The sequence below is a fragment of the Pristis pectinata genome, chromosome 4 (assembly GCF_009764475.1).
Source record: "Pristis pectinata isolate sPriPec2 chromosome 4, sPriPec2.1.pri, whole genome shotgun sequence".
Classification (NCBI taxonomy): Eukaryota; Metazoa; Chordata; class Chondrichthyes; order Rhinopristiformes; family Pristidae; genus Pristis; species Pristis pectinata.
The window spans coordinates 75,180,111-75,207,013 of NC_067408.1; the positions used below are offsets into that span (position 1 = coordinate 75,180,111).

The 26,903-nt window shown below is 38.6% G+C and overlaps 1 protein-coding gene across 4 annotated transcripts in view; it reads right to left on the reverse strand.

Annotated features, from left to right (window-relative positions):
- Window positions 1–26,903, reverse strand: part of ltn1 (listerin E3 ubiquitin protein ligase 1) — a 99,390-nt gene that overhangs the window by 29,094 nt on the left and 43,393 nt on the right. Inside the window, exons 14-19 of one of the 4 annotated variants that reach the window (XM_052015152.1) lie at window positions 25,228–25,381; window positions 21,807–21,960; window positions 21,331–21,406; window positions 15,510–15,663; window positions 6,119–6,226; window positions 4,932–5,074 (exon numbers count right to left, since the gene is read on the reverse strand). In XM_052015152.1, coding sequence (XP_051871112.1) covers window positions 4,932–5,074; window positions 6,119–6,226; window positions 15,510–15,663; window positions 21,331–21,406; window positions 21,807–21,960; window positions 25,228–25,381 — 789 coding nt within the window. Of the gene's footprint in view, window positions 1–4,931; window positions 5,075–6,118; window positions 6,227–15,509; window positions 15,664–21,330; window positions 21,545–21,806; window positions 21,961–25,227; window positions 25,382–26,903 lie in introns of all 4 variants that reach the window. The other 3 variants (XM_052015153.1, XM_052015149.1, XM_052015150.1) reach the window with 3 other exon arrangements.

The following is a 26,903-nucleotide window of genomic DNA, read 5'->3' on the forward strand; positions in this document are numbered from 1 at the left end:
GACAATTGATAAAACTTTTGAGGAGCAAGGAAGGAAAGGCATTTCATGGAAATAGCAAAAGTCTGAAGATAAAAGAGATAAGAGTTAGGGGTAAAGGTCTGACAAAGGTAATTATTACAAGAAAAGTAAATGATTAGGGAACAGATAAGCAAAAAGTGGTTGTTAAAAATAAGCCAATGAAACAACTCAATTGTCAGTTCTGGTGAAAGGCCATCAACCTGAAGCACTAACACTTGTTTTTCCCACCACAGACCCAAGTGTTTTCAGCGTTTTATGCTTTTTCCATAAGAGGAATCTCAACTAGATCCAGTAAAAGGAGCAAAAGGAGAGAAGATAAAAAAAAAGTCAATGCTGGGGAGATTCTAGGTAATAGCAATAAGATTTAAGGTCATGCACTTTGGTGAGATGAACTGAAAGGCAGATTATTATCTGAATACAAAGAGTGTGAATGAGTGAAGTACAGAGAGATTTAGGTGTTCTTTTACATGAATCACAAAAATGGTTTGCAGGAAGGTGTAGCAAGTAGTTGAGAAGGCAAAAAGCATATTGGCCTTTATTGCAAAGGGGATGGAGTTTAGAAAAAGGGAAGCTTTGTTACAATTGTACAGGGCATTGGTGAGGCCTAGAATACTCTGAACAGAACAATTAAGAAGGGCTATTGTAGCATTGGAGCCAATTTAAAGGAGATTCACCAGGCTAATTTCTAGGATGAGAGGACTGGACTATTAAGAGAGTCTAAACAGGTTTGGTTATTATTCTTTAGAGTTTAGAAGAGGGGTGATCTTATTGAAGCTCCTATAGGGGAATGACAGGGTAGATTCTAGATGTTTCAGTAGATTCCAGTGGGGAGTCTTAAAAGGAAGGGACAAGGTTTCAAGATTAGGGGCCAGTTATTTAAAACTGAGATGTAGAAATTTCTTCTCGCAGAAGGTAGTGACTCTCTGGAATTCTCTATCCCAGAGAACTGTGGAAGCCAAACCATTATTAAATCAGTATTTAAAGCGGAAGTAGATATGTTTTTGAAAGATCAGGGAATTGATAGCTATGAGGAACTGGCACAGAGGAGGAGTTGAGGCCTGTGATAGATCAGCCATGATCATACTGAATGGCAGGGCAGGTTTGAGCAGGCCTGATAGTCTATTCATGTTCTTATTTTCATGTGTTCTTGAAAAGTAATGGATTCTTTGCTCAAAGACATAACAGAAAAATATTTATAAAATGAAAATGTACTATAGGAAATTAGCATCGCTTTCAAAAGGAAATACATGATTGATCAACCTAGAGAATACTTTGAATAAGTTACAAAAAGTATCAATTAGAAACCACCTAGAAGACTCAAGACTGATCATGTAGAATCAGTGATAAGGAGCAGAATAGATTGAAAGTGTAAATCAAAATGATGGCTATAAAGTGTAAAACATGGAGATTGGAAAAATGCCTGGACCCCTATTGTTACTGTCCCTATAAATGACTTGGATACTGGAAGATCAACAAAACTAATGAATAATGTTAAACTGTGTGGTACATTCAAATCCAAGGAAGGCTGAGCAAAACACAAGACACCAGCAGAATTTGTAGAATGAGCACGTAAATGCAAATAAATTTCAATTTAAATAAGTGCAAGGTAGTGTACTTTAGTAGTAGGAATAATAAGGCTGCCATAAAATCCTATTAGGAAATAAGAGTCCAAATGGATAGATTATCACAAGATCACAAGGCAAGGGAGCAGAAGGAGGCCATTCGGCCCATCGAGTCTGCTCCAAGGAAAAGGGAAAAAAGAAAAAGAAATGAGAAATGGGGGGGGGGGGTGGAGGAGGAAAAAAAAACTATTCTAATCCCAATTTCCAGCCTTATCCCCATATCCCTTGAAACCCCGACTATTTAGATATCTACCTATCTATCTCTTCCTTAAACGCCTCCAATGATCTGGCCTCCACTGCTGTACCTGGCAAGGAATTCCACAAATTCACCGCCCTCCGGCTAAAGAAATTTCTCCTCATCTCTGTTTTAAAACTGTACCCTCTAATGGATACAGATCTACAAAATATTCAAATAACAATACCAAAAATCCATATAAACTGCTGAGAAAGCATGGGGGTCATATTTAGAAGAGCAGAACTCAAAACCAGAGAAGATGAATTCAGATACTGTGCAAATTTCTGGTTCCCACATTACAAAAAAGGATACCGAGCATGAGTGAAAGTGCAAAAGATGTTTTTTGAAAATGATAACCAGAAATCAGGTGTTTGATCACCAGAAGATACAGAATAGACCAGCCTCTTTCTCCCCAGGTGAGAGAGGCCTTACTCAGGAAAAGTCAAAAGGCTTCTTTCTGGTCTATGACTCAGAGAGATATCTATTCCATCAGCAGATTAAACTAACAAGTTTGGTTCACTAGATAATTTTTTATGCATCTCCTTGCAGAAATTCCTTTTGGCAAACACAGATTTATTTACAAACTGCGCAATAGCACATTCTGATTCTGTGATATCAGGCAGTACTGCCAACAAAATCTGTTTGTATTTGATGCTCTGGAATAAGGCCCAGTAAAATCAAGCTCTTCTTCTCATCTTCATATTTGCCCTTTTCAGAAGGGATCACAGGATAGTGAACAGGAATGGAGTTGGGGCTTAACTCTGATATTCTGTTCAAGGACACAAAGGTCAACAATGCTGTCCCTATTATCCCCCAGATCAAATGAGAGAGTTTAGCACAGCTTCAGTGAGAACTTTAGATTTCTTGAACTGTTTGGTTGAATTATATATTGACTTTGTAACTGTCCTGTGGGAGTCCCCAGATGGAATATTTTTTGGTCTTATTCATGTCTGTTTCTCATAAATATACCCTAATCTGTCATCAGCTTTTATTGTTTCAGCGCCAATATTTTTATCTGTGAAACACAGGAGAAAAGATGTGTCTTGATAGCTATCCAAATTTTAAAATTCTGCATGGTTCACATGTTCTACTAAAAACTTCTGATCAGAAATATTTTATTGAACTCTCACATCAGAAAGTCTGAACTTGCCTGTTAAATTTCAATGGAGTGGCACCTATTGGCTATACATTGCTAATTTTAGCACTTTGTTATGATGTCCCCACACCTCTAGCTAAAGCACCAAAAAATTATCAAGTGGTGCTGTATTATCTTTTTCCCATAAACAAAAATACTTTGTGGAATGTAAATACTGCTGCCATCTTCTGTGTATATCTAGAATATTTTACATTCGGTCAAAGATATAACAAAAAGATATAACAAAAAGATATATCAAAGATATAACAAAATATATATATTTGTTATATAACAAAGATATAACAATACTAAATAATCTTAAATATCACAATATTCAGTTCTCTTTTTGTGTATTTTAATGCCATAGCTAGAGTTGTTATGTGAGGACTGCAGCGTCCTCCAAAAAGTCTGAATGTGAACTTGATTTTTTTATATATTCAATTACTTTATGCACGAAGTATTTAGTTAAATACTGCATGTTTGTGAGCAAGTCAAAGATACATGGATACATGGCATAATGAAATACTGATTATCATTGTTATTTTTAAAAAATTAAAATTTGGAAGAAATCAACATTTTATTGATGGAAGTGTAAAAAAGGGGAGATAAAGGATGTAGGAAATCAGTCGAGGCTGACAGAAATCTGCACCTTGCGAAAGTGGTTGAATGGTTATTGATGAGCAACAAAAGAACATGGGGAAAAGGAGGACACTAATATAGAGCTTGTAGTTCAAAGCGGAAAGAGCAGTGATAATTAATTAAATTCTGGGATGATTGAGGCAGCTGAAGCAGACAGTGCATCACTGAGGGTGTGGCACAGAAGGAATTAAAGGCGAAAGGAAGAACAAGTCCGAAGAAATTTAAAAGCAAGGGAGGGAATTTAAAATTCAAAGTGCTGCTTTACTAGGAGCCAATGTAGGTCAGTGATATAGGGATGATGGTTGAACATGCAGCAGAACTTTGGACAACCAAGTTTACTAAAAGATAAGTAAAGATAATACTTTGACAACAAGAAGCAAGTATTGTGAATAAGCATGCGAGTTACTTTATGCTAAAAGAAGGAAAATTTCAATATGATCTCTTTTGTAAAAGTCTGAAAACTGGCATTGACAATGTTTTTTTTATTATTGCATTCTTTATAAACTTGTTTAGTATATGTGGGAAAGGGATGCTTTGGTGATTTTATTTTTGTTTATTAGTGCAATTAATTTACACAAGTGAAACAGGAGCATCTTTAGACAGGAATTAAAGTTATTTGCAATTTCTGGTCAGACATTTTGATTAAAGGAAGATTGCTCTTCCATGCGTATTTCCCTTTCATAACAGATCATTTCAAAGAGAACATGACGAAATCTACCAAATTTGATTCAACAACTGACCGGTTAATCTGTTTTCCGTTAAACTGGTTGAGCAATAAATTATTGACAGATTATAAATCTCTCAGCTTCTTTTTGAGAAATGCTATACCACTTTTTACATCTGTGTGAAAAGGCAGACATGGCTTCAATTTAGTCAGACAGCACTGAAACTGGTCCTTCGGCCCACTGAGACCACACCGACCATCAAGCACACCAATTCCACATTTACACCAATTCCAACAGTCCCATTTCCCTTCCCTTTTCTCTTGGAGCCCTGCAACTTAATTCTCCCTCACTTGCCTATCAACTCCCCTTTTACTTTCTATTATTCATTTGTGAGGTAATTCGTGGTGGCCAATTAACCTAACGGCACATCACTGAGATATGGGTAGAACACCTAGTGGAAACCCATGTGATCACAGGGAGAACCCAAGGTCTGAATCAAAGCCAGGTACCTAGAACTGAGAGGCAGCCGGACTAACTACTGTGCCACCATGCACACCCCCACCTCCCCTGCGATAATGCTTATTATGATATTTAAATGAATAAAGCAAAACACTGACCATCAATACTGGTAATATCTGAACCCTTGCTTGTAGAAAGTTTTGCAATGCACTGGAACAAAATAAGATCTTTATCTTCCTGAAGAACAGATGGAATAATATTCTGAACAGTGTGCAGACTTGCTTCAGTCAAAGGGAAAAATCTGAAATGGCAAATTCAAATGGTTTTTAGAAAGACTGCAAATATAGTAATGATATCCTCTAAACGGAGTAGGTAGAGGCCAGTACAAGGCGCACTACATTCATTGGGAACTCATTACGTTTTCATTTTGCCATAAGAGAAACACCAACTTCACAATGGCAACTCTAGGAAGTAAATTTGTAAGGAACCTGGGCAATGCAAAATTTCTCATCCCAGCTGCACTCAGCAAATATCGAAGGAACAACTGGCAACAACTGAAAATAGAGCTAATATCTTGGAACTCCATAGCTTTCTCCATTGTGGATGTACCGTCATCATACAAAGAGAAATAATTCAAGGCAGCTCACCATCATCATCTCAAGAGCAATTAGGGTTATAGAGGTTAGGATTAATAAGTAAGAAGGCCCAAACACTCATTTTCCTTTTGTTCTTTATCACATTGCCTTTAATCTTTATTGCTAATCAGACAGGAATGTTGCATAGAATTCTAGCCCAAGTGAGGAGAGTACAAACACAAGTAAGTAAAATCAATAGCAATGCATTAGTGTGACAATAATAGCATACTGGAAGTTGGCTCAATAAGAAAGCTTACTGGAACTAAGTATTACAGTTACAAGAAATGGTGCATTCAAGACTTTTAAGAAAGAAAAGCAATCAGTTTAAAATGTAACCAAGTTTGATAAACTCTCTTTGCAATAAATAAATAACTGTCCTCAAAAATGTGCTATTGACTCTGAATTTATTTTGGGATATTATAACTTTTAGAGTTTAAAAGGGCAGTTTCTTTAAAAGTGAGTGTGAGTTACAATACCGTATTATTCTCAATCTGTACAAAAACAGTACATCTGCCATAAGCAAAATCGCACAAAACTGATACGCTTTCAGTGAATTATTTAAGGTTCTGAATCCAAAGATACATTTTAGATTGAAAAAAAGGCAAAATAGCCACTCCCAAGATGACAAAGTGCCAGCATTAATAAAAGGTAGGGACACAATGCATGTAACCTTAATCAATAATTGAAAGAAGTTCTTGAACAATACTTACCTATCCACTGTAACATACAGTTGTTTTAGATTGTAACCACTATCCGATTTGGTTTCGGCAATATACTGAGAAGTGGTTAAAGCCCAGAGCAGTCCACTCTCTAATGACCTGTTTGAAAAAAAAAATTTCTTGTGCTTATAGATTTCTGTTAAGTGCATCATGGAATGGCAGATAAATGAAATTGAGATACATGAATGGTGAAACAGACTCTAGGAGCAGAATACTACTTCTGTTTCACTGTTTCTTTGTGTAAGCCATTTATAAAGTTCTATAATGGGGAACCTTAACTTCCCCTATTGATCAAATATATTTAGGGGGTAAAGAACACTTAGTATGAAATAAGAATCTCATTTATTGATAAATTAAGATTTTTATGCTGATTCCACTCATTGTAGTTCGTATCATTACACGTGTTAACTTCACTTTATACGATTAATCTTTCATTATAGTATTGGGACATAAATATTACACTATCACCTGTTTTCCAGAGATTCGCATGAACACACAAAAGCTATTGATTTTAAACTGAAATGCATTATTTTTTATTATGTCTGCTTACCCTTTTGTGACTGACTAATGGTCAACACAAATCTGTTTCATTAACATAACTTTGCTCAATCATTAATTTATTTACTATGAATGCAGAATTTGGACATGGCTGAAGAAAGAGGTCCTTCACACTGATCCTGCTCATTTCCGTGCACTTCCAATTCAACTAAGGCTACTGGGGAGAGTTTAAACTAGAATTGTTGGGGGGTGGGATCCATACTGGAGAGACTGGGGAAGAGGTGTTTGGCTCTCAAATAGAGGAAGCTAGGAGTAAGTACCATAGGCAGGTGATAGACAAGGGAAGTGTTCAGACAGGCTTGAGATGTGTCTATTTTAATGCAAGGAGTATTGTGAACAAGGTGGATGAGCTTAGAGCTTGGATCGATACTTGGAGCTATGATGTGGTGGCCATTACTGAGACTTGGATGGCTCCGGGGCTGGAATGGTTGATTCAAGTGCCGGGTATTAGATGTTTCAGGAAGGACAGGGAGGGAGGCAAAAGAGGTGGGGGAGTGGCACTGTTGATCAGAGATAGTGTCATGGCTGAGGAAAAGGTGGACGTTGTGGAGGGACTGTCTACAGAGTCTCTGTGGGTGGAGGTAAGGAACAGGAAGGGGTTGATAACTTTACTGGGTGTTTTTTATAGGCCGCCCAATAGTGATAGGGTTACTGAGGGGCAAATAGGGAAGCAGATCCTAGAAAGGTGTGAGAATAATGGAGTTGTTGTGATGGGGGATTTTAATTTCCCAAACATCGACTGGCATCTCCAGACAGTGAGGGGTTTAGATGGGGTGGAGTTTGTTAGGTGTATTCAGGAAGGGTTCTTGACACAGTATGTAGATAGACCTACAAGAGGAGAGGCTGTGTTTGATTTGATATTGGGAAATGAATCTGGTCAGGTGTCAGATCTCTCAGTGGGTGAACATTTTGGTGATAGTGATCATAATTCTATCTCCTTTACGTTAGCACTGGAGAGAGATAGGAACAGACAGACTAGAAAGGCGTTTACTTGGAGTAAAGGGAACTATGAGGCTCTCAGGCAGGAAACTGGAAGATTAAATTGGGAACAGATGTTCTCTGGGAAAAGTATGGAAGATATGTGGCAAATATTCAGGGGGTATTTGTGTGCAGTTCTGCATAGGCATGTTCAAATGAGACAGGGGAGTCACGAGAGGATACAGGAACCGTGGTGTACGAAGGCTATAATAAATCTGGTCAAAAGGAAAAGAAAAGCATACAAAAGGTACAGAGAGCTAGGTAATGTGAGAGATCTGGAAGAGTACAAGGCTAAAAGGAAAGAACCTGAGAAAGAGTTTAGGAGAGCCAGAAGGGGACATGAGAAGGCCTTGGCGGGCAGGATTTAGGAAAACCCCAAGGAGTTCTACAAATATGTGAAGAGTAAGAAGATGAGATGTGAAAGGATAGGGCCTATCAAGTGCAGCAGTGGGAAAGTGTGTCTGGATCCGGAAGAAATAGTGGAGGTACTTAATGAATACTTTATGTCAGTATTCACTACGGAAAAAGATCTAGGGGATTGTAGTGGGGACTTGCAGCGGCCTGAAAAGCTTGAGCATGTAGATATTAGAAAAGAGGTGGTGCTGAAACTTTTGGAAAGCATCAAGTTAGATAAGTTGCTGGGACCAGATGAGATGTACCCCAGGTTGCTGTGGGAAGCGAGGGAGGAGATTGCGGAGCCTCTGACGATGATCTTTGCGTTGTCCATGGAGATGGGAGAGGTTCTGGAAGATTGGAGGGTTGCGGATGTTGTTCCCTTATTCAAGAAGGGGAGTAGGGATAGCCCAGGGAATTATAGACCAGCCCAGTGGTTGGTAAGCTGATGGAGAAGATCCTGAGAGGCAGGATTTATGAACATTTGGAGGGGTATAATATGATTAGGAATAGTCAGCATGGCTTTGTTAAGGGCAGGTCCTGCCTTACGAGCCTGATTGAATTTTTTGAGGATGTGACTAAGCACATCGATGAAGGGAGAGCAGTAGATGTAGCATATATGGATTTCAGCAAAGCGTTTGATAAGGTACCCCATGCAAGGCTTATGGAGAAGGTGAGGAGACATGGGATCCAAGGGGACATTGCAGTGTGGATCCAGAACTGCCTGGCCCACAGAAGACAAAGAGTGGTTGTTGAAGGGTCGTATTCTGAGTGGAGGTCGGCGACTAGTGCTGTACCTCAGGGATCTGTACTGGGACCCTTACTCTTTGTGATTTTTATAAACGACCTGGATGAGGAAGTGGAGGGATGAGTTAGTAAGTCTGCGGATGACACGAAGGTTGGGGGTGTTGTGGATAGTTTGGAGGGCTGTCAGAGGTTACAGAGGGACATAGATAGGATGCAAAGTTGGGCTGAGAAGTAGCAGATGGAGTTCAACCCAGATAAGTGTGAAGTGGTTCATTTTGGTAGGTCAAATACGTTGGCAGAATATAGTCTTAATGGTAGGACTCTTGGCAGTGTGGAGGATCAGAGGGATTTGGGGTCCGAGTCCATAGGACGCTCAAAGCGGCTGCGCAGGTTGACTCTGTGGTTAAGAAGGCATATGGTGTATTGTCCTTCATCAATCGTGGAATTGAATTTAGGACCAGAGAGGTATTGTTGCAGCTATATAGGTCCCTGGTCAGACCCCACTTGGAGCATTGTGCTCAGTTCTGGTCGTCTCACTACAGGAATGATGTGGAAGCCATAGAAAGGGTGCAGAGGAGATTTACAAGGATGCTGCCTGGAATGCAGAGCATGCCTTATGAAAGCAGGCTGAAGGAACTCGGCCTTTTCTCCTTGGAGAGACAGAGGATGAGGGGGGACCTGATAGAGGTGTATAAGATGATGAGAGGTATTGATAGGGTAGATAGTCAGAGGCTTTTCCCCAGGGCTGAAATGGTGGCCACAAGAGGACATAGGTTTAAGGTGCTGGGGAGTAGATATAGAGGAGATGTCAGGGGTAAGTTTTTTTACTCAGAGAGTGGTGAGTGCATGGAATGGGTTGCCAGAAACGGTGGTGGAGGCGGATACAATAGGGTCTTTCAAGAGACTGTTAGATAGGTAACATGGAGCTGAATAAAATAGATGGCTATGGGTAAGCCTAGTAATTTCTAGGGTAGATACATGTTTGGCACAGCTTTGTGGGCCAAAGGGCCTGAAATGTATTGTAGTTTTTCTATGTTCTAACTTTCTTCAAGCATATGGTTAAAAAATCTATAATTGATAGTACTGCTGCATTCTGTTCAGCAATGACTCAAAAACACAATTTGGATTTAAAAAAAATGCTATATGCTCAACCTTAATGCCCCAAGTCAGAAGCAGCAATGTGACAGGAATAACCTCTCCAAGCTTTTCTGTCCATTTAATTTGGGAATATAATCATTATACTTACGTTGTCAATAGGCAAAATCCTGGAATACCTCCCAATACCACTGTCAGAGGACCATGGCCACAAGGATAAAAACACTTCAAGAAGATTGAATCTATCACATTACATACAGCCAAAGGACAAATAAAGAATTCAACGAGTAGCATATACTCCATTCAAAATTTTCAATGAACCCATCGTAAAGACCACAGTATATTAGAATGGATGTATGGGATCATTTACAAGGAGGAGTAGATGCTCTTGTTTTTATAAGTTATCAGCAGCATCTAGTTTGGTCCTTTTTTTAAAAAAGTTATTCATGTTTTGGGATCAGGATGTTGTGGGCAAAAATCAGTATTTACTGCCCATCCCTAATTGTGCTCAAGAGGTGGTGGGGAGCCACCCTCTTGAACCACACTGGTCACGGTGATAGATGTCACAGGTTCAGAACGTGAAGGTGAATGGTTTTGTCAGAGTAGCCCAGGTGAGTAATTGGAGCGCATTTTATTGATATTACATACTGCAGGCATTGTGCACCAGTGGTACAGGGAACTAAAGCTTAGGGTGTTGGATGGGGATACCAATTTACTTGGCTGCTTTGCCCTGGAAGGTATTGAGCTTCTTGATATTTAACCATGCTTCTGATTTGTACATTGCAGATAGTGAAAAGGCTGTAGATTATCAGGGGGTGAATCATTTGCCACAAGACACCCAGTCTCTGATCTGCTCTCATAGCTGCAGTATACGTGCAGCTGGTTCAGTTGAGTTTCTGATCAATGGTGAACCCCATGATGTTGATATTGGAAGACCTGTTGGTGGTAATACTTTGAATGTCAAGGGTAGTTGGTTGCATTCTCTCTTGTTGGAGATGGTCATTGCTGGCACTTTTGTGGTGTAAATATTTCTGGCAACTTATTAGCCTGTACTGGGGTATTTGTTAGGTCTTGTTTTGTGCAGTTTAATTTGCTGAGGATAGAATTTAACATAATGCAATCATCTGCAAATATCATCTCTTCTGACCTTTTGAAAGTTGCCAGAGGCAGCTGAAAATGGTTAACCCCGAGGCACTTCTGCAGTATATCCTGAGGCTGGGATGATTGACCTCCAACATCCACTAAAATCTTCCTGTGTGCAAGGTATGATTCTAAATATTGCAGTGTTTCACAGTTGACACCCAATGATTTCAGTTTTACCAAGGCTCCTTGATCCTGCACTCAGTCAAATGAGATAGTGCTGATAGTATTTAAGTTAAGAGAAGTCACTCTAGCTTTTTCTCTGAAATTCAGCACTTGGATCCACGTTTCACCCAAAATGGCCTGGAGCCAAGCAGTCCTGGCAAAACCCAAATGGGGCATCATTGAGCAGATTATTGGTGAGTAGGCTTTTTAGAGTCATTGAACAATACAGCATGGATACAGGCTCTTCGGCCCAACAAGTCCATGCCAATCATGGTGCCCACCCATCCAGTCCCAATTTCCTACATTCAGCCCATATCTCTCTAAGCCCTGCCCTTGCACATACTTGTCCACGTGCTTCTTAAATGATACTGTTGTACCTGCTTACACAATTTCCTCTGGGAGCTCATTCCATATACTCGCCACCCTCTGCATGAAAAAGTTGTCCCTCCTTCAAGTCCCTTTTAGATCTTTCCCTTCTCCTAAATCTATGCCCCCTAGCTTTAGACTCCCCTACCTTGGGGAAAAGACTGCTACCATCCACCTTATCAATGGCCCTCATGTTTTTATAAACCTCTATAAGATCACCCCCCATTCTCCTATGCTCCAATGAATGAAGACCTAGCTTGGCCAACCTCTCCCTGTGACTCAGGCCCTCTAGTCCTGGCAACATCCTCGTAAATCTCTGTTGCACTCTTTCCAGCTTAACCATGTCTTTCCTATAACAGGGTGACCAAAACTATACAAAGTACTCCAAGTGCGGCCTCACCAACGACTTATACAACTGCAACATAATGTCCCAACTCCTATACTTAATGCCCTGACTGATGAAGGCCAGCATGCCAAACGCCTTTATCACCACCGTCTATCCGTGACGCCACTTTCAACGAACTATACACCTGTACTCCTAGGTCCCTCTGTTCCATTACTCCCTAGTGCCCTACCATTCACAGTACAAGTCCTATGCTGGTTTGACTTTCCAAAATGCACCACCTCACACTTATCTGTATTGAAATCCAATTGCCACTCCTCTCCCTACTTTCCTAACTGATCAAAATCCCCCTGTAATTTACAATAACCTTCTTCATTATCAACAACACTCCTAATTTCATGTCATCCGCAAACTTGCTGATCAAGCCTTGTTCATTCGCATCCAAATCATTTATATAAATAATGAATAACAAGGGTCCCAACACCGACCCCTGCAGCACACCACTAGTCACTGGCCTCCATTCTGAGAGACAACCTTCAAACACCACCCTCTGTTACCTACCTCTGAGGTAATTTTGAATTCACCTAACTTGCTCTCCCTGGATTCCATGAGACTTAACCTTACAGACCAGCCTACCATGCAGGACCTTGCTGAAGGCCTTGCTAAAGTCCAAATAGACAACATCCACTGCCGTACCCTCATCTACCTTTTTGGCTACCTCTTCAAAAAACTCTTGAGGTTTGTCAAGAATGACTTTCCACGCACAAAGCTATGCTGACTCCTCCTAATCAAACTCTGTCTATCCAAATGCTGGTAGACCCTGTCCCTCAGAATTCCCTCCAGCAACTTCCCCACTGGTAACATCAGGCTGACTGGCCTGTAGTTCCCTGGCTTGCCCTTGCTATGTTTCTTACACAATGGAACCGCATTAGCCACCTTCCAGTCTTTGGCAACTTCACTAGTGGCTAACAATGAAGCAAAAATCTCGTTAAGAGCTTCTGCGATTTCTCCTCTAGCCTCCCACAAAGTTCTAGGATGCACTCAGTCAGGCCCAGGGGATTTATCCACCTTAATGAGCTGTAAGGCTACAAATACCTCCACCCTGGTAATATGAATGTTCTCCAAAACATCTCCACTTGTTTCCCTTATCTCTTAAGCAACCATGATTTTCTCCTCAGTAAACACTGAGGAGAAGTATTCAGTAAAAAAATCCCACCCATCTTCTGCAGTTCAAGACATAGGCGGCCCTGCTGATCTCTAAGGGGACCTACTCTCTCTTTTGGCCACCCTTTTACTCTTAATATAACTATAGAACCTCTTGGGATTTTCCTTAACCTTACCTGCCAGATCTAGGTCATCCCCTCTCTTTGCCCTCCTGATTTCCCTCTTAAGAGTATTCTTAATCTTTTTACTGTCATCAAGGGATTCACTCGTTCCTGAACACAATGTATGCTTCCTTCTTTTTTTTTGACCAGAGCCTCAATATCTCTCGTCAGCCAAAGTTCCCTGAACTTGTCAGGTTTACCCTTCACCCTATCAAGAACATGCTGCTCCTGGACTCTTGATACCACACTCTTAAAAGCCTCCCACTTGCCATTCATTCCTTTTCCTTTAAACAGGCTCACCCAATCAACCTCAGTTAGATCCTGCTTAATTCCCCCAAAATTAGCCCTGCTCCAGTTTAGGTCCCTAACCTGTGGGCCTGTCCTATCCTTTTCCATCACTATCTTAAAACTAATAGAATTATGGTCACTTGAGCCAAAGTGCTCCCTGACTGCCACTTCAGTTACCTGCCCTACCTCGTTCCCCAAGAGAAGATCCAGTATTGCACCCTCCCAAGTAGGGCCCTCTATATATTGACCAGGAAACTTGCCTGGACACATTTCACAAATTCCACCCCGTCCAGGCCCTTAATATTGTGGGAAGTCCAGTCAATACCAGGGAATTTAAACTCTCCCACTAATATAACCCTATTATTCTTACAACTATGAGCAATTTCTCTACACACCTGCTCCTCAAGTTCCCGCTGACTACTGGGGGGGGGGGGGGGGGTCCATAATACAGTCCCACTAGGGTGACTCTCCCCTTCTTGTTTCTAGGTTCTACCCATATGGCCTCACTGGACGATCCCCCAAGAATGTCGTCTCTAAGTACTGCTGTTATGTCCTCCCTTATCAAGAAGGCAAAACCCCCTCCTTGCTTACCTGTACCTCTGTCACGCCTGTAACATCTGTATCCTAGAATATTGAGCTGCCAGTCCTGCCCTCTCAGCCCTCAATTCTCTCTTTTGTTTTACATTCATTTAAAAGTAACACTATTTCTTCTCTAGGTCCTCTGCATGCATGTCTTCTCCTTAGGTAGTTCTTCAGAATTGAAGATGACCTACATCCACTATGGTTTTGTGGGTTCTGACATGGCTAAATGTGGCAAATATGAGAACTGCAGACTCTCCCACAGATGGGGCAAGTGGGTAGGTAGTTAAAGAAATGGTCCACTGCTTCTGATGTTCACACAGGGCTTCTCTGTTCTCTCAAATGCAAGGCCACAATATTGTCAATACCATGCCAAATGATATTTCTTCATTTTGAGTGACCAAAGGCCCACCATTCCCAGGAGTCAGCGAGGAGGTTGCATTTCTTCAAAGAGGCTTTAAGCACATCCATTAACCTTTTCCTTTGTCTACCTGGTAATCACTGCCCTGACAAAAGCATGGAATATTTTGGTGAACAATGTGGCCTGACCAACGTAGCCAAATGTGTATAACTAGGGCCTCAATACTAAGGATGTTGGCCTGGAAGAGGACACTGACGTCAGTTTACGTGTCATTCCAATAAATTTCAAGGATTTTACAGAGAGAGCATTGATAGTATTTTTCCAGTAGGCACAAATATCTTTTCCTCAATCAACCAAAGGCTGTGCTGGCACACAGAAGGGGGTCATTATTGTTGTCTGCCTTAACCAAGAGGTGGCTCTCGAGATATGGGAATTTGCCTACATTTGCCAGTGTCTCAACATGAACTTTTAACATTGGAGGGCAGTGTAGTGTAGAAGCAGTTATTGGTATACAACAGCAGCTGTTGGTATACAACCGTTGTTATGTAGATGCCAAGTGTTATATCCATCCTTTCATATAATCAACAAACGTGTCATTGACGGCTTGGATTTCAGCAAACGTAGGTGTCTGCATACCGCAGCTCAGCTATTGAAGTTTGGTTAACTTGGTTTTGAAGCGTAGCTGCCTTAAGTTAAACAGCTGCCCATTAGCTCCATTCCTGTGGGAAGTTTGTTGGAGGTGAGATTCACTGTTGTGACAAGGCAGCCTGAGAAAAGCATTGGGGCAGAAATATGGCCTTGTTTGTAACCAGCTTTGCACTGAGAATGGTTCTTTTGTAGACCCACTGGTTATTACACGGCTTACATGTGTTTATCACCTTTACTCTTTTGTAGCAATTTCATAGCATTGAATAAATTTTCCCCTTAAACTTATGTGCTTGTAATGGTAAGGTATTCATTGGATTTCATTATGCATTGCAGTGAAAGGATTTATAGGAGTTACAATATATATGCTTAGTTTAGTCATAAAATTAATCGTAGTACCTGCTAAAGAGAGTTTCACATGATGTGCTGCAAGCTTTCCTCAGTCTCTGGATAATATCAAATTGAAGTAGTAATTCATGGTATTTAGAAATCATTGGGCACAAGTCTTTCATTTCTTCACACCACTGCAAAGTGTAGAACATCTCTGCAGCAACTACCAAAATCATAAACAAAATTGGAACATTTTAATGTATTTTTATGCAAAATAAAACAGGCCACAGATCTTTCAATTTAAACAAAAGATTTTATATCATTGTTATAATGCTATCACAGTTTTTGAAGCAATAAACCAAATCAGATCAGCTCCAATCTAAATTACAAGCCAAACAACATCTAGCATGAAACACACATAAATGTTATCCATCAATATTATATCTACTAACTCCCAAAAAATAATTTTACAGCAAGTAACTTCTAATGTCAGAAGTGTTAGAAATCAGAAAATTTAGAACAAAGGAGACCATTTGGTCCTTCACATCTACGACCATTGAAAAAGAACTACTCAACATATTCCCACTTTCCTGCCAAGAAAAGCGTAGCCCTGCAGATCCTCTCTCTTCAAGCACACATCCATGTAATGTTTACATGTGATGAGAACTTCTGCCTCTACCATTTCTTCAAGCAGAGAATTTCAGTTTCTTATCATCCTCTGGTTGAAGGATACTTCTTTGCCCCTATGCTCCCTGGTTTTTGAACCACCCTGCCTCTGCTACGGGAAATATGTCTTTCCTATTTATTCTTCCTAGGATATTCATAACTGTATACATCTCAATTAAGTTTCCCCTTAGCCACCCCCATTCTAAAGAAAACAATAACCTATCCAGTCTATCCTCAAAAGGTATAATTTTCTAGCCCTAGAAACACCTTCATACATCTCCTCTGCATAATCGCCAGTGCAATCACATCTTTCCTCTAATCAGTTACCAGAATTGTATGCAATACTCAAGCTGTGGTCTTACTAGTGTTGTATGCAATTTTCTTTCTCTATCCATGTTGTTGGTACCAATATGGACCACATCATGTGAATGTTCACCTTTGTTCCCCAGAATGGTCTGTGGCTACCCAATGATATCCTTGACCTTGCCACCAGAAAAACAACATATCATCCTAGAATCACATCAATGATCAAATCCTCTGTAACTATTTGACTTTCCAATATCTCCCTATTCTGCTGAGCCTGCCATGATCTTTTGGCTTAGACTCTGGTTATACCACCCAATGAAACCCTCTGACCCTTCAGTATTCAGAACTGAATACTAGTTAGAGAGCAGGATATAGTTGGGGTCTCCCAAATTAATTTCTTACTCCTTTTTTTGTGTCTAGCTGTCATTCATTACCCCTCTGACTGTGCTCTCAAACTGCAGGTCACCAGCTTTTTAAATATGCCACTTTCTAAACACACAGCCTCGCTGATGGATTTAAGTGATGTCAACAGTTGTTCCATCTCCTTTAGCTGACAACACAGCCAACACTCATGGTTGTTCAGATGCAGGAAGCACACAGCAAGGGAATGTGTACTTCACTGGTTCCATGTGCCCTTCCATATGTCTTTCTGCTTGGATTATCTCACTGGGCAGAAACCAGAATTATTTAGCTCATTTAATTTTTTTAAAATATAAAACTGCATCTTTGCCCTTGCCTCAAAGTCCTGGAAATATAAACCCCTAGATTTATATTCCCAGCTACCACAAATGTTGAATCCACCTACAGTAACTTAACCAGTTTTAGCTGCTTACTTACTCTGGAGACTGGCGGTTTGCTTGATACCTTTTCAAGTTTTATTACATGCTTACCACTGCAAGTGAAAACTAAAACTGTTAAGAAAATCCAACAGTAAATTATGGAAATATATACTTAAAATGAAATCACCTGTTTACTCACCAAAGTCCACACTCCACAGAGGTGGGCACTACATGCAGCCCTTTACCAGAACCCATATATTTATATCCCTGCTACCACAAGCTTTGAATCAGTGAATTTAAATTAATGCTCACATCTTCTCCATTCCATCAATTACTAACATCAGAAATGATGATAGGTAGGACTGATGGTTAAATCACTGGATGAGGAAGAGGTCTCATGAAATCTTGTGCCAATGCCTAAAATTAAAAGAAGCCTGTGGAATAAGGCCACTTGTGTGGTGCCAGATGTTAGGCACATTTGTTTAGGGAAGGTTTTTGGCCAGTGGCCTACAAAATCCCACAGATAGCAGGATTAATCCTTAAAATCTGCTGCAATAACCATTGGGAAACCTACACTACAGGATCACCATCTGAGGCATGGTACACCAGGGTCATTAGGATTCTGTCAAAGAAAACATGGAACTTGTTTATTTTTCAAGCCTCAACTGCAAAATCTGTTATAGAGCTCATTGTGTACTCATAGTATTAAAATGGATGTGGTACTGTTTACATGAGTTTCTTGCTTAGAAAAACAGCATGAGCCGCAAGGAAGCAGACAAAAGAAAATAATAAAACACGTGAAGTACTATAATACGATAGGAATTACACAGTGGAATAACTTAATCCAGTTTTAAAAGGGCATATCTGATAAGGTTGCTGTAGAACCTGCTAATTTTCATATCACTGTTCCACACATGTTGAAATGAAGAAACGAATATAGACAAATGTACATAAATAAAAGAAAGGAGATCTTGACTCTGCACGATCACCATTCAAAAGATCATGCATTTTTAAATCAGTACTTTAAAGATGATTCTAGAACAGCAGAAAATCTATTCAAAAACACACTTTTTCTGCTTAGTATCATTTGCTACTCAGGGGGGTTTAAACTAGAGTATTGGGGGGGAGGGAAACAGAGTGGCAGGGCAGCTAGTAGAGAGGCTGTGGGAAAAGCAGATGTTAAGACTACAAGCAAAAATGGAAACAGAAAGATTGAACATGGTGGGACAAATGTTCTGAGTTGTGTCTATTTCAATGCAAGGAGTATTGTAGGTAACGCAGATAAACTTAGAGCATGGATCCGTACATGGAATTATGATGTTGTAGCCATTAGTGAGACTTGGTTGCAGGAGGGGCAGGGCTGGCAGCTCAATATTCTAGGGTTCTGTTGTTTTAGACATGATAGAGGGGGAGGTATTAAAGGGGGAGGGGTGGCATTACTCATCAGGGAAAATGTCACAGCAGTGCTCAGAAAGGACATACTGGAGGACATATTGGACTACCAAGCAATTTGGGTGGAACAGAGGAATAAAAAATGGATGACCACATTAATGGGACTATATTATAGACCTCCCAATAGTCAGTGGGATTTAGAAGAGTAAATTTGTAGACAGATAGCAGACAGTTGTAGGAAATATAAAGTTGTGATAGTAGGTGATTTTAATTTTCCACATATTGACTGGGACTCCCATACTCTAAAAGGACTGGATGGGATCCAGTTTGTCAACTATGTTCAGGAAAGTTTCCTTGATCAATACGTAGAGGTCACAACACGAGAGAGTGTGATACTGGATCTCCTCTGAGGGAACAAGACAGCGCAGGTGACCAAAGTGAGTGTAGGGGGACACTTTGGATCTAGTGATCATAATTCCATCAGTTTCAAGATAATTATGGTGAAGGATAGGACTGGTCCTAGGGATAAGATTCTAAACTGGAGGAAGGCCAATTTTGAGGGCATCAGAAGGGACCTGGCAGCCATGCATTGGGATAGAGATTGAGTGATAGGGAAAGTTGAATAGGTTAGGACTTTATTCCCTGGAGCGCAGGAGAGTGAGGGGAGATCTTATAGACGTATACAAAATTATGGGGGGGGGGGGGGGGGGGGGGTGGTATAGCTAGGGTGAATGCATGCAGGCTTTTTCCCCTCAGGTTGGGTGAGACTAGAACTAGAGGTCATAGGTTTGGGTAAAAGGTGAAATATTTAAGGGGAATCTGAGGGGAAACTACTTCACTCAGGGTGGTGCGAGTGTGAATGAACTACCAGCTGAAGTGTTGGATGCGAGTTCAATTGTAACACTGAAGGGAAGTTTGGATAGGTGCGTGGATGAGAGAGGTATGGTGGGCTATGGTCTGGGTGCAGGTAGATGGGACTAGGCAGAAAACTAGGCCGGCATGCATAATGGGCCGAAGGGCCTGTTTCTGTGCTGTACTGCTCTATAACTCTATTAGCTAGAACTACAGACTTGGATGACTTATTTCTTCTGACATTATACATAGATTTTAAATCCTATGAAGCTTTTTCAAATTCTATTAATTATTACAAATATATATCTTGTAAAACAATTAATTAATATGAGCCATCACTGTGAGAAGTAAAATCAAATGATAATATTAGCTATCTGACACGTCTGGTGAGATGTAACGATGAAAAAGAAAAAGTTCATTGAGTTTTCAATGATATATAGAAATTTAGAAGCTTCTCAATGTAATTCAAGAAATAGCTGATGTCATAAAAGTCAGGGGATTTAAACTGTATTAGGAGGATTGCAATAAATCTCAATATCTTGAGATACGATGTGCAAATGTCTTTACTCCTGCAATTTTATAAATCACAGGTGAGATGAAGCTGTATGGCATAGCCTATTGACACTTAAAGCCAAGGTTCATGCATGAATAATAAACATTGATTATTTTATTATAAAGTTACCATAAGTATGTGAAGCTTACAAGGAGATTAGGTAACAGAAATATGATGCGAGCAGCTAGATCAGTCCCCAGCTGTGAGAAATCAGTCAAATGCACTAGGTAGAGTGAGTGCAGGGTTTAGAATCAAGGAGGTAAATTTGGACAGAAGCATTGATAATTTCATTTAACCTACTGTATTTTGTTTCAGTTCATTTGACTTGATTTTAGTTTGCCAAGACCAGGAGTTCATTAAAAATATTTGAGATCTTATCTGTCACAGTTGTTTAGGCAGGAACTGCAACAATGATTTATTTGCTCGATTGACTGTTTCTCACAGGAGTTTAACACACAATTTATTCCAATATTAACATACATCTAGAAATATGGGGTCAACCAAAGACAGCATGGATTAACTAAAGATGAGTGAAGATGATTGAACATATAACACTACAGCACAGTACAGGCCCTGCGGCCCACAATGTTGTGCTGACATTTTATCCTGCTTTAAGATCTATCTAACCCTTTCCTCCCACATAGCCCCCTATTCTTCTATCATTCATGTGTCTAAGAGTCATGAACAGAGGATGAACAGAATTTTTATTTTACCTCCAATGTGGCATGTTAACGGTTTAGAATTAAATTTACAATGACAAGTTTCTTCCTGACATTATTGCACAAGATGAAGTTTATAATTCTGTCTAGTTTAGGAAGACAGACATGAAGGCAAAACAAATATCAAGTTGAATTGTGAGATTTCAGGATATTGGAATTTCTGCATTAGGATGGCTTTCAAATTCTGTTAATAAATTTTGATTTGATCAGTAAATAAAAGTGGCTTTGACAATATGAAAATCTGTGATATATTCAGTAAAGAGATTGAAGGGTACTAATCTATTAGAATGTATTTTAAATATTAAGCATAAATACTTAAAAAAGCTATTCCATTGGACCGTTAAAACATATATTTTCATTTTCCTTCATTTTAAACTGCACTTCTTTTTATAAAGAAGTGGTTGATTGTAATCAACTCCAGTACTGTAGTATTAAAACTTAACCAGTTTTAATACTGCAGTATCACTCCATAAGCTCTTCAGGTTGTCTTATTGCAAATATCAAGGCATTTTCTTAACCTTCTGGACTGTAGCTTTTCCACATGTATTTAAGCTCATTTTAATTAATATACTTAAGATTCTGATGAATTATCAAAGAGCACAACAGCATTTAATTATACTTACATACAAACTTACTTTGTGATATGGGCGTGACTGAGTGAATCTCCTTCTGTTCAAAAAAGATATTGCCTTCCAATATCTGCAATTGCACGAGGCATAATAAAGTTGCAGTACACAAATGATTCGGTATCTTGTCAGAAGAGTAAATGTTAGTGCCAGTGTACAACACATCCCTGTTCAGACTTATTTGTTCTTTCAGCAATGCTTTACTCAGCCACTGTGAATAAAGTACACATTGAAGTTTTAAAGCTTTTTAGCATTAAGCTTTTAGATATTATCAAGAAATATACCTAAATTTTAATTATATATTAGAACACAAAACCAGTTACTGCAAATAGACAAGATAATTTTTCATTCTTGGTTAAAGCTACGTTTTCAATTAATAAAAATGTAGACAACGTTAACAGAATGATCCAAAAAAAGCACATGTTAAAAAAACCATTGCAAGTTTATATCTTGGGCTGAATATTAGATTTTACCTGAGAAGCAAGCTTCTGCCTCAGATTTTCCCACTCAGAATGGTCTGGAGCCATACATTCAACTAATATTTTGAGATGACTGAGTGACTGAGGTTGAGTTCCTTTCAGAATTTTATCAAGCAAAGTATGAACACAGGAAAGAAGCACCTGCAGACTTTATAAGAGAAATAACTGAAGTTAATGCTGCTCATCTCCACAATTAATTCTTAAATAAAGCAATTATGAATAAACAGAAACTATGACATGATATTGATCATGGGTAAAAAAAAAAGCCAGTTCAATAATCTTTTAATTCAGGCAATTTTCCAGATTCCATTCAGATTGAGTTACTCATGCCATCTAAATTTTAGAATTTCATATGGTATATTACTTAGATTGAATGACACATGGAATTGATGGCAATTTGGTTATTTGACTGAAAATAGGAAACAGGTAATGTATGTAGAGTTACAGAGAAATTTCTTTTCATAATAGGTAGTGAATTACTGCCCAGAGAGTTATGGAGGCTAGCTCAATAGAAGTACTTAGAGAGAAGATAGATACATTTTTGAAAGATCAGGGGAATTAAAAACTATGGGGATCTGACAGAGGAGGCACTGAGGCCTGGGTCGATCAGTCATGATCATATTGAATGGCGGAGCAGACCTATGGCCTACTCCTGCTCCTATTTTCCTGTGTTTGTGTGACAACTAGGAAAATAATTTTAAATACAAAATAGTAGTTCAAAACAGTCGGATTATTCATAAGCATTCTGGTGGCAAAATATTTATAACTTTTATGCAAGTATACCCATTATGCTAAGCTATATGGTTAGGTGATTGATACAAATTTCTATGTACATTAGCCTTCATAAAAGAAAACAATTCCACAAAGCTTCAGAGGAGGAGGATGAGGAACTGCAGTAAAGGCATAGGGAGTTAAAGACACAATTGCAAAAATAAGAACAAGGAAATTACAGAATCCGACCAAGAGTGGCAAATAGGATGCAAGAGTTAAGGGTACCAGAAGATATAAGAGGAACTAACTCATAGCTCAAAAGTGTTGCAGAGAAGGAATGGGGTGAGATTGTAGAAGAATGGGGTGAGAATGTCAGAGTATTTCACATTTCATCCACAGGAGGACAGAAGGATACTGTTGATGGGCTAACTTTAGGATTTAACACTAATAGTATTTGACTTGAATGATTTGGAGTTTGTAGGAACTGAAGACATATGAGGACAATGCAGACATTAGAGAAATTAAGCCTGGCGATTAAAAAAAAGTTTTCAGATTAATCTACAGCCAAACATCACACAGGTGGTTTAACAGCATAAGATGGAAAGAGGTGAAAAGAAGTAACTCAGATGTGGAGAAGAGAGTCATCAGAATACATACTGCACAGTATAGGGATGAGAATGCATCATCCATTAAAAACTGATGCCAGAGGAATGCCAGACCTAACAATGTGGCACTTCATTGAGAAGATAGGGTTATGGATGTGTTACTTGTGGAACAAAGAGTATAATCATGAAAGGACAAATGCAGTTGCAGCATCAAATGAAGATAGCTTGGTCAATTTATCAAAGTGACAGAAATGAGACAAAGATGGACCTGGTATCATGGTGATAGTCATTGAAGATACGTGACAAGGGGATTCTTAATGCTACAAGAATTGCAGGAAATAGACTAAAAAGATTTAAAACAGCTAGGAGGTTAAGACATGCTAAGAAACTTAGACGAATAGAGTACAGAGATTTAGTGGGAGCTGGATCATTCACATTAATAGGCATAGGTGTGGTCTACAAACAACCCATTAGTGAAAGATAAATGGAGGGAAGTACTCAAACAAATTAGAGAAATAAGTAAAAAAAAAATTATGGGGGATTTTTAACGACCAATATTAATTAAATAGAAAAGAAAGCTGAAGGGGATAAGGAACTGGTGTTCCTACAAAGTATACAGAACTCCTTTCGAATCCAATATGCAAAGTGTCCAAAAAGTCCATTTGCTGTTTGAACTAATAATGGGCAATTAACCAGAGCAAATAAGTAGGGGAATATCAAGGAAACAATGACTATTATACACTTTAAGATAATAGAAAAGGACATCTGTACAATGAAAATCAGGTTTATAGTTTGGTGAAAGGCTTTTTTGAGGAGCTGAGATCAGAATTTAGAAAGATAACAAGAGCAACAAATAACGATCACCATTCATAACATCAAAACTTAATTACTGTTGTTTAATCAAATGACCAACTCAGTTTCAGGCCATTATGGATGAATATATCAACAAAGATACAAAAGAAAAAAGAAATATAATGAAAACTTTAGAGATAATTTTAAGGTCGTGAAATCAAAAGAATAGAATGTCAACAGAATGCATAGATGTCTGAATATCAGTGGATTTAAATGTCAGCTAGTTATTACAGCCATTCAAACCTCACTGACATTGGTTGAATGAAAGGATGCACAGCTTCATCAATTCAAAAACAAAATATACCTATTTTAACATTGTTACTACACCTCCAGGACCCAAGAGTTAAAACAACTGTTTAAATCCACTAAAGACCGTTAGAATAAATGCCACCAATGACTTAATTACCCATTGCAGTATTCAAAGAATTTGTATTAAAAAGAACATATTAACAAATTATATTTGTAATAAATAGATTAATATTTGCTTTTATCCCTCCAACTTATTAAAAAAAATTTAAAGCATTTTTCCTTTCACTTAATTTAGTTGGCCACACCCACCTTTTTCCACAAGAGATGGCCACACTGATTTACTTCTGAAACTTTAATTGATGTAGCTTTAATTCAACCTTTGAAGTGCTTTCATTTGCAAGTCAGTCCCTTCTTTTCTTTGGGGTCAACATATTGCTTCTACTAATATTTATTGCTCCTTTCATTCGCCTTCATTAATTTAAAATATATTGTAACATGTCACCAGAGACTACCTTTTGAAGCCAAATCTCTCAAAATTAGTATCTAAAGCACTGGATTACCCATTTCTTTAATTATATAAATAACTATAATTTAAAATATCTTATGCTAAACACTTAATATTCAATTTACAGTTTTGGATAATTTGAATATTAAACAATACATTTGCTAGCTGATAATTCTTTTTACAACAAAATATTTGCACGCAATAAAATAATTGCATAGCTGTGGGCAACATCCTTATCGTCATACTACAGCCGGATTTCTGTACATAATTCACATGAATATGATTTCATGAACAACAACCAGAATTGTCCCAAATAAAGCATACTGTAATGCTTTGTTTCACATTTATTTCAGAAAGTAATATCTTACACATGCATATAGGATCAGGCATACATAGCTTTACACAACAGTTAAATTTGATAAGCTGTTTATGGCTTAGATTCTTAAATGAGGTAAATGCAAGTGAAAAGGAATACTGTTTGTTACAATAATACCTTTTTACATCCAGCGTTGATGTTTGTACCTGACTTTTCAACCATGCTGCAGAGCTATGAAAGAAACCATATTTTCTTAAATGTCCTTCTTGGTGCTTGATTAATGAAGTTAATCCCAGCAACCAAGTCTGCTTTAGTTTATGCAAAGCAGCATCTAAAAGAGAAACAAAAAGAATCGTAAATTAAAATGCTTCAATATCCTGCAGTCATTTGTGTTTGTTCTGAGATTTGGGAACTTTTCTTCTAAAATGATAGTTTACACAAATGACACAGCAAATGGCTATCTAAAAGTGAATTCCTCAAGACTTGCTTTTCTATCTCAGAAGTGTATGGGTAAGATTTTAGAGAAAGCCACAGGTTGAAGTCTTATACAGGTGTACATTTAGTGTATAAATGTTAATCAAATGAGCAATGTAAAAGTTACAGTACAGCATGAACTTTATATATAGGTGCGAGGAATAAAGTACAATTGCCCATCATTTTGCTAAACCAGAAAGACATTGCAAATTTAAAACTGGATTTAACAGGATCTCCATTGAGGTGAAAGTTCACAGGCTTTGTATTCTGAAAACTTGACTAGTTATCAGAAAGACAGAGGGGGAATGAATATGCTGTTTTTTTTCTTTTTAAGTGGAAAATATAGCACTATTACTTTTTTCTGGTAACAATCCTTATTAATGTTTGTTACATAGATGAGTTATCTGTAAATATGCCTTTGATAGGCAAAGTCCAATTAAATTGGTGAACCAATCTAATTAGTACACTTATTGAACCAGATCATGTTTCTGAAGCTATAGAAACTATAAATTTGGAAGAAAACTTCTCGCAGTGCCAGGGTTCAGTTGTTTATACTATCAATTGGAATTTTAAAAATGCAATAAGAAGTCCAAGTCATCTTAAACAGCATTAACAGTGAAAAATAAGATTTCTGGAAACCCACTAATATTGTTTTACTCGGATCTTAGAAAGTTGGACACGAACAGGACTGTTGTTAACCATATCTTGCACAGCTCAAAAGTCTGCAAACTCTCCCTGTGTGTCACATTGACTTTCTTGTTAACCAATGTAATCTGTTTTGCTCGACTCATTTATATTATCTTTCCCAGCTCATTGTGAACTATTTTTTCTGATTCCATTGTCTCTCCTGGTCTGATATGTGCATGCTTACCATTGTGAACTGAATTTCTGAAGCTAGATTATGTTGCTAAAAGACAATCAGGATCCAATTCTGAGGCCTACGGCACTGCGCTGGGCCAGCTCTGACTTAACCTTCGATAAAAACTTTATAAGGAAAAATATTACAGGCAAATGAGGAAAGAGTGGGAATGATCAGCTGACTCTCTGCAGATCTTCCTATTCTACATCTATAAACCCTCCAATGAGTACTCATTGTTTATCACTCTTCAGTTAACATTCTCTACATTTAGGTTTTGCCCTGAATATGCTTAACTTGATTAAAAAATAAACACTATTCCAGAAGTACATCACATCATAATGCTTATTGCATTCCAGATGTGATTTTACTATTCCCGCAGAAATCAAGGTTATTCATCAAGCAAGGTCGTTCTCTTCTAGATCCATGCTGCCTATAAATTATTTATTACTATTCAATTAATCAAGCCTAAATAATTTCATTTTAGCACAGTAAAAGCAAGTCTAACAGGTTCGAGTTGCTT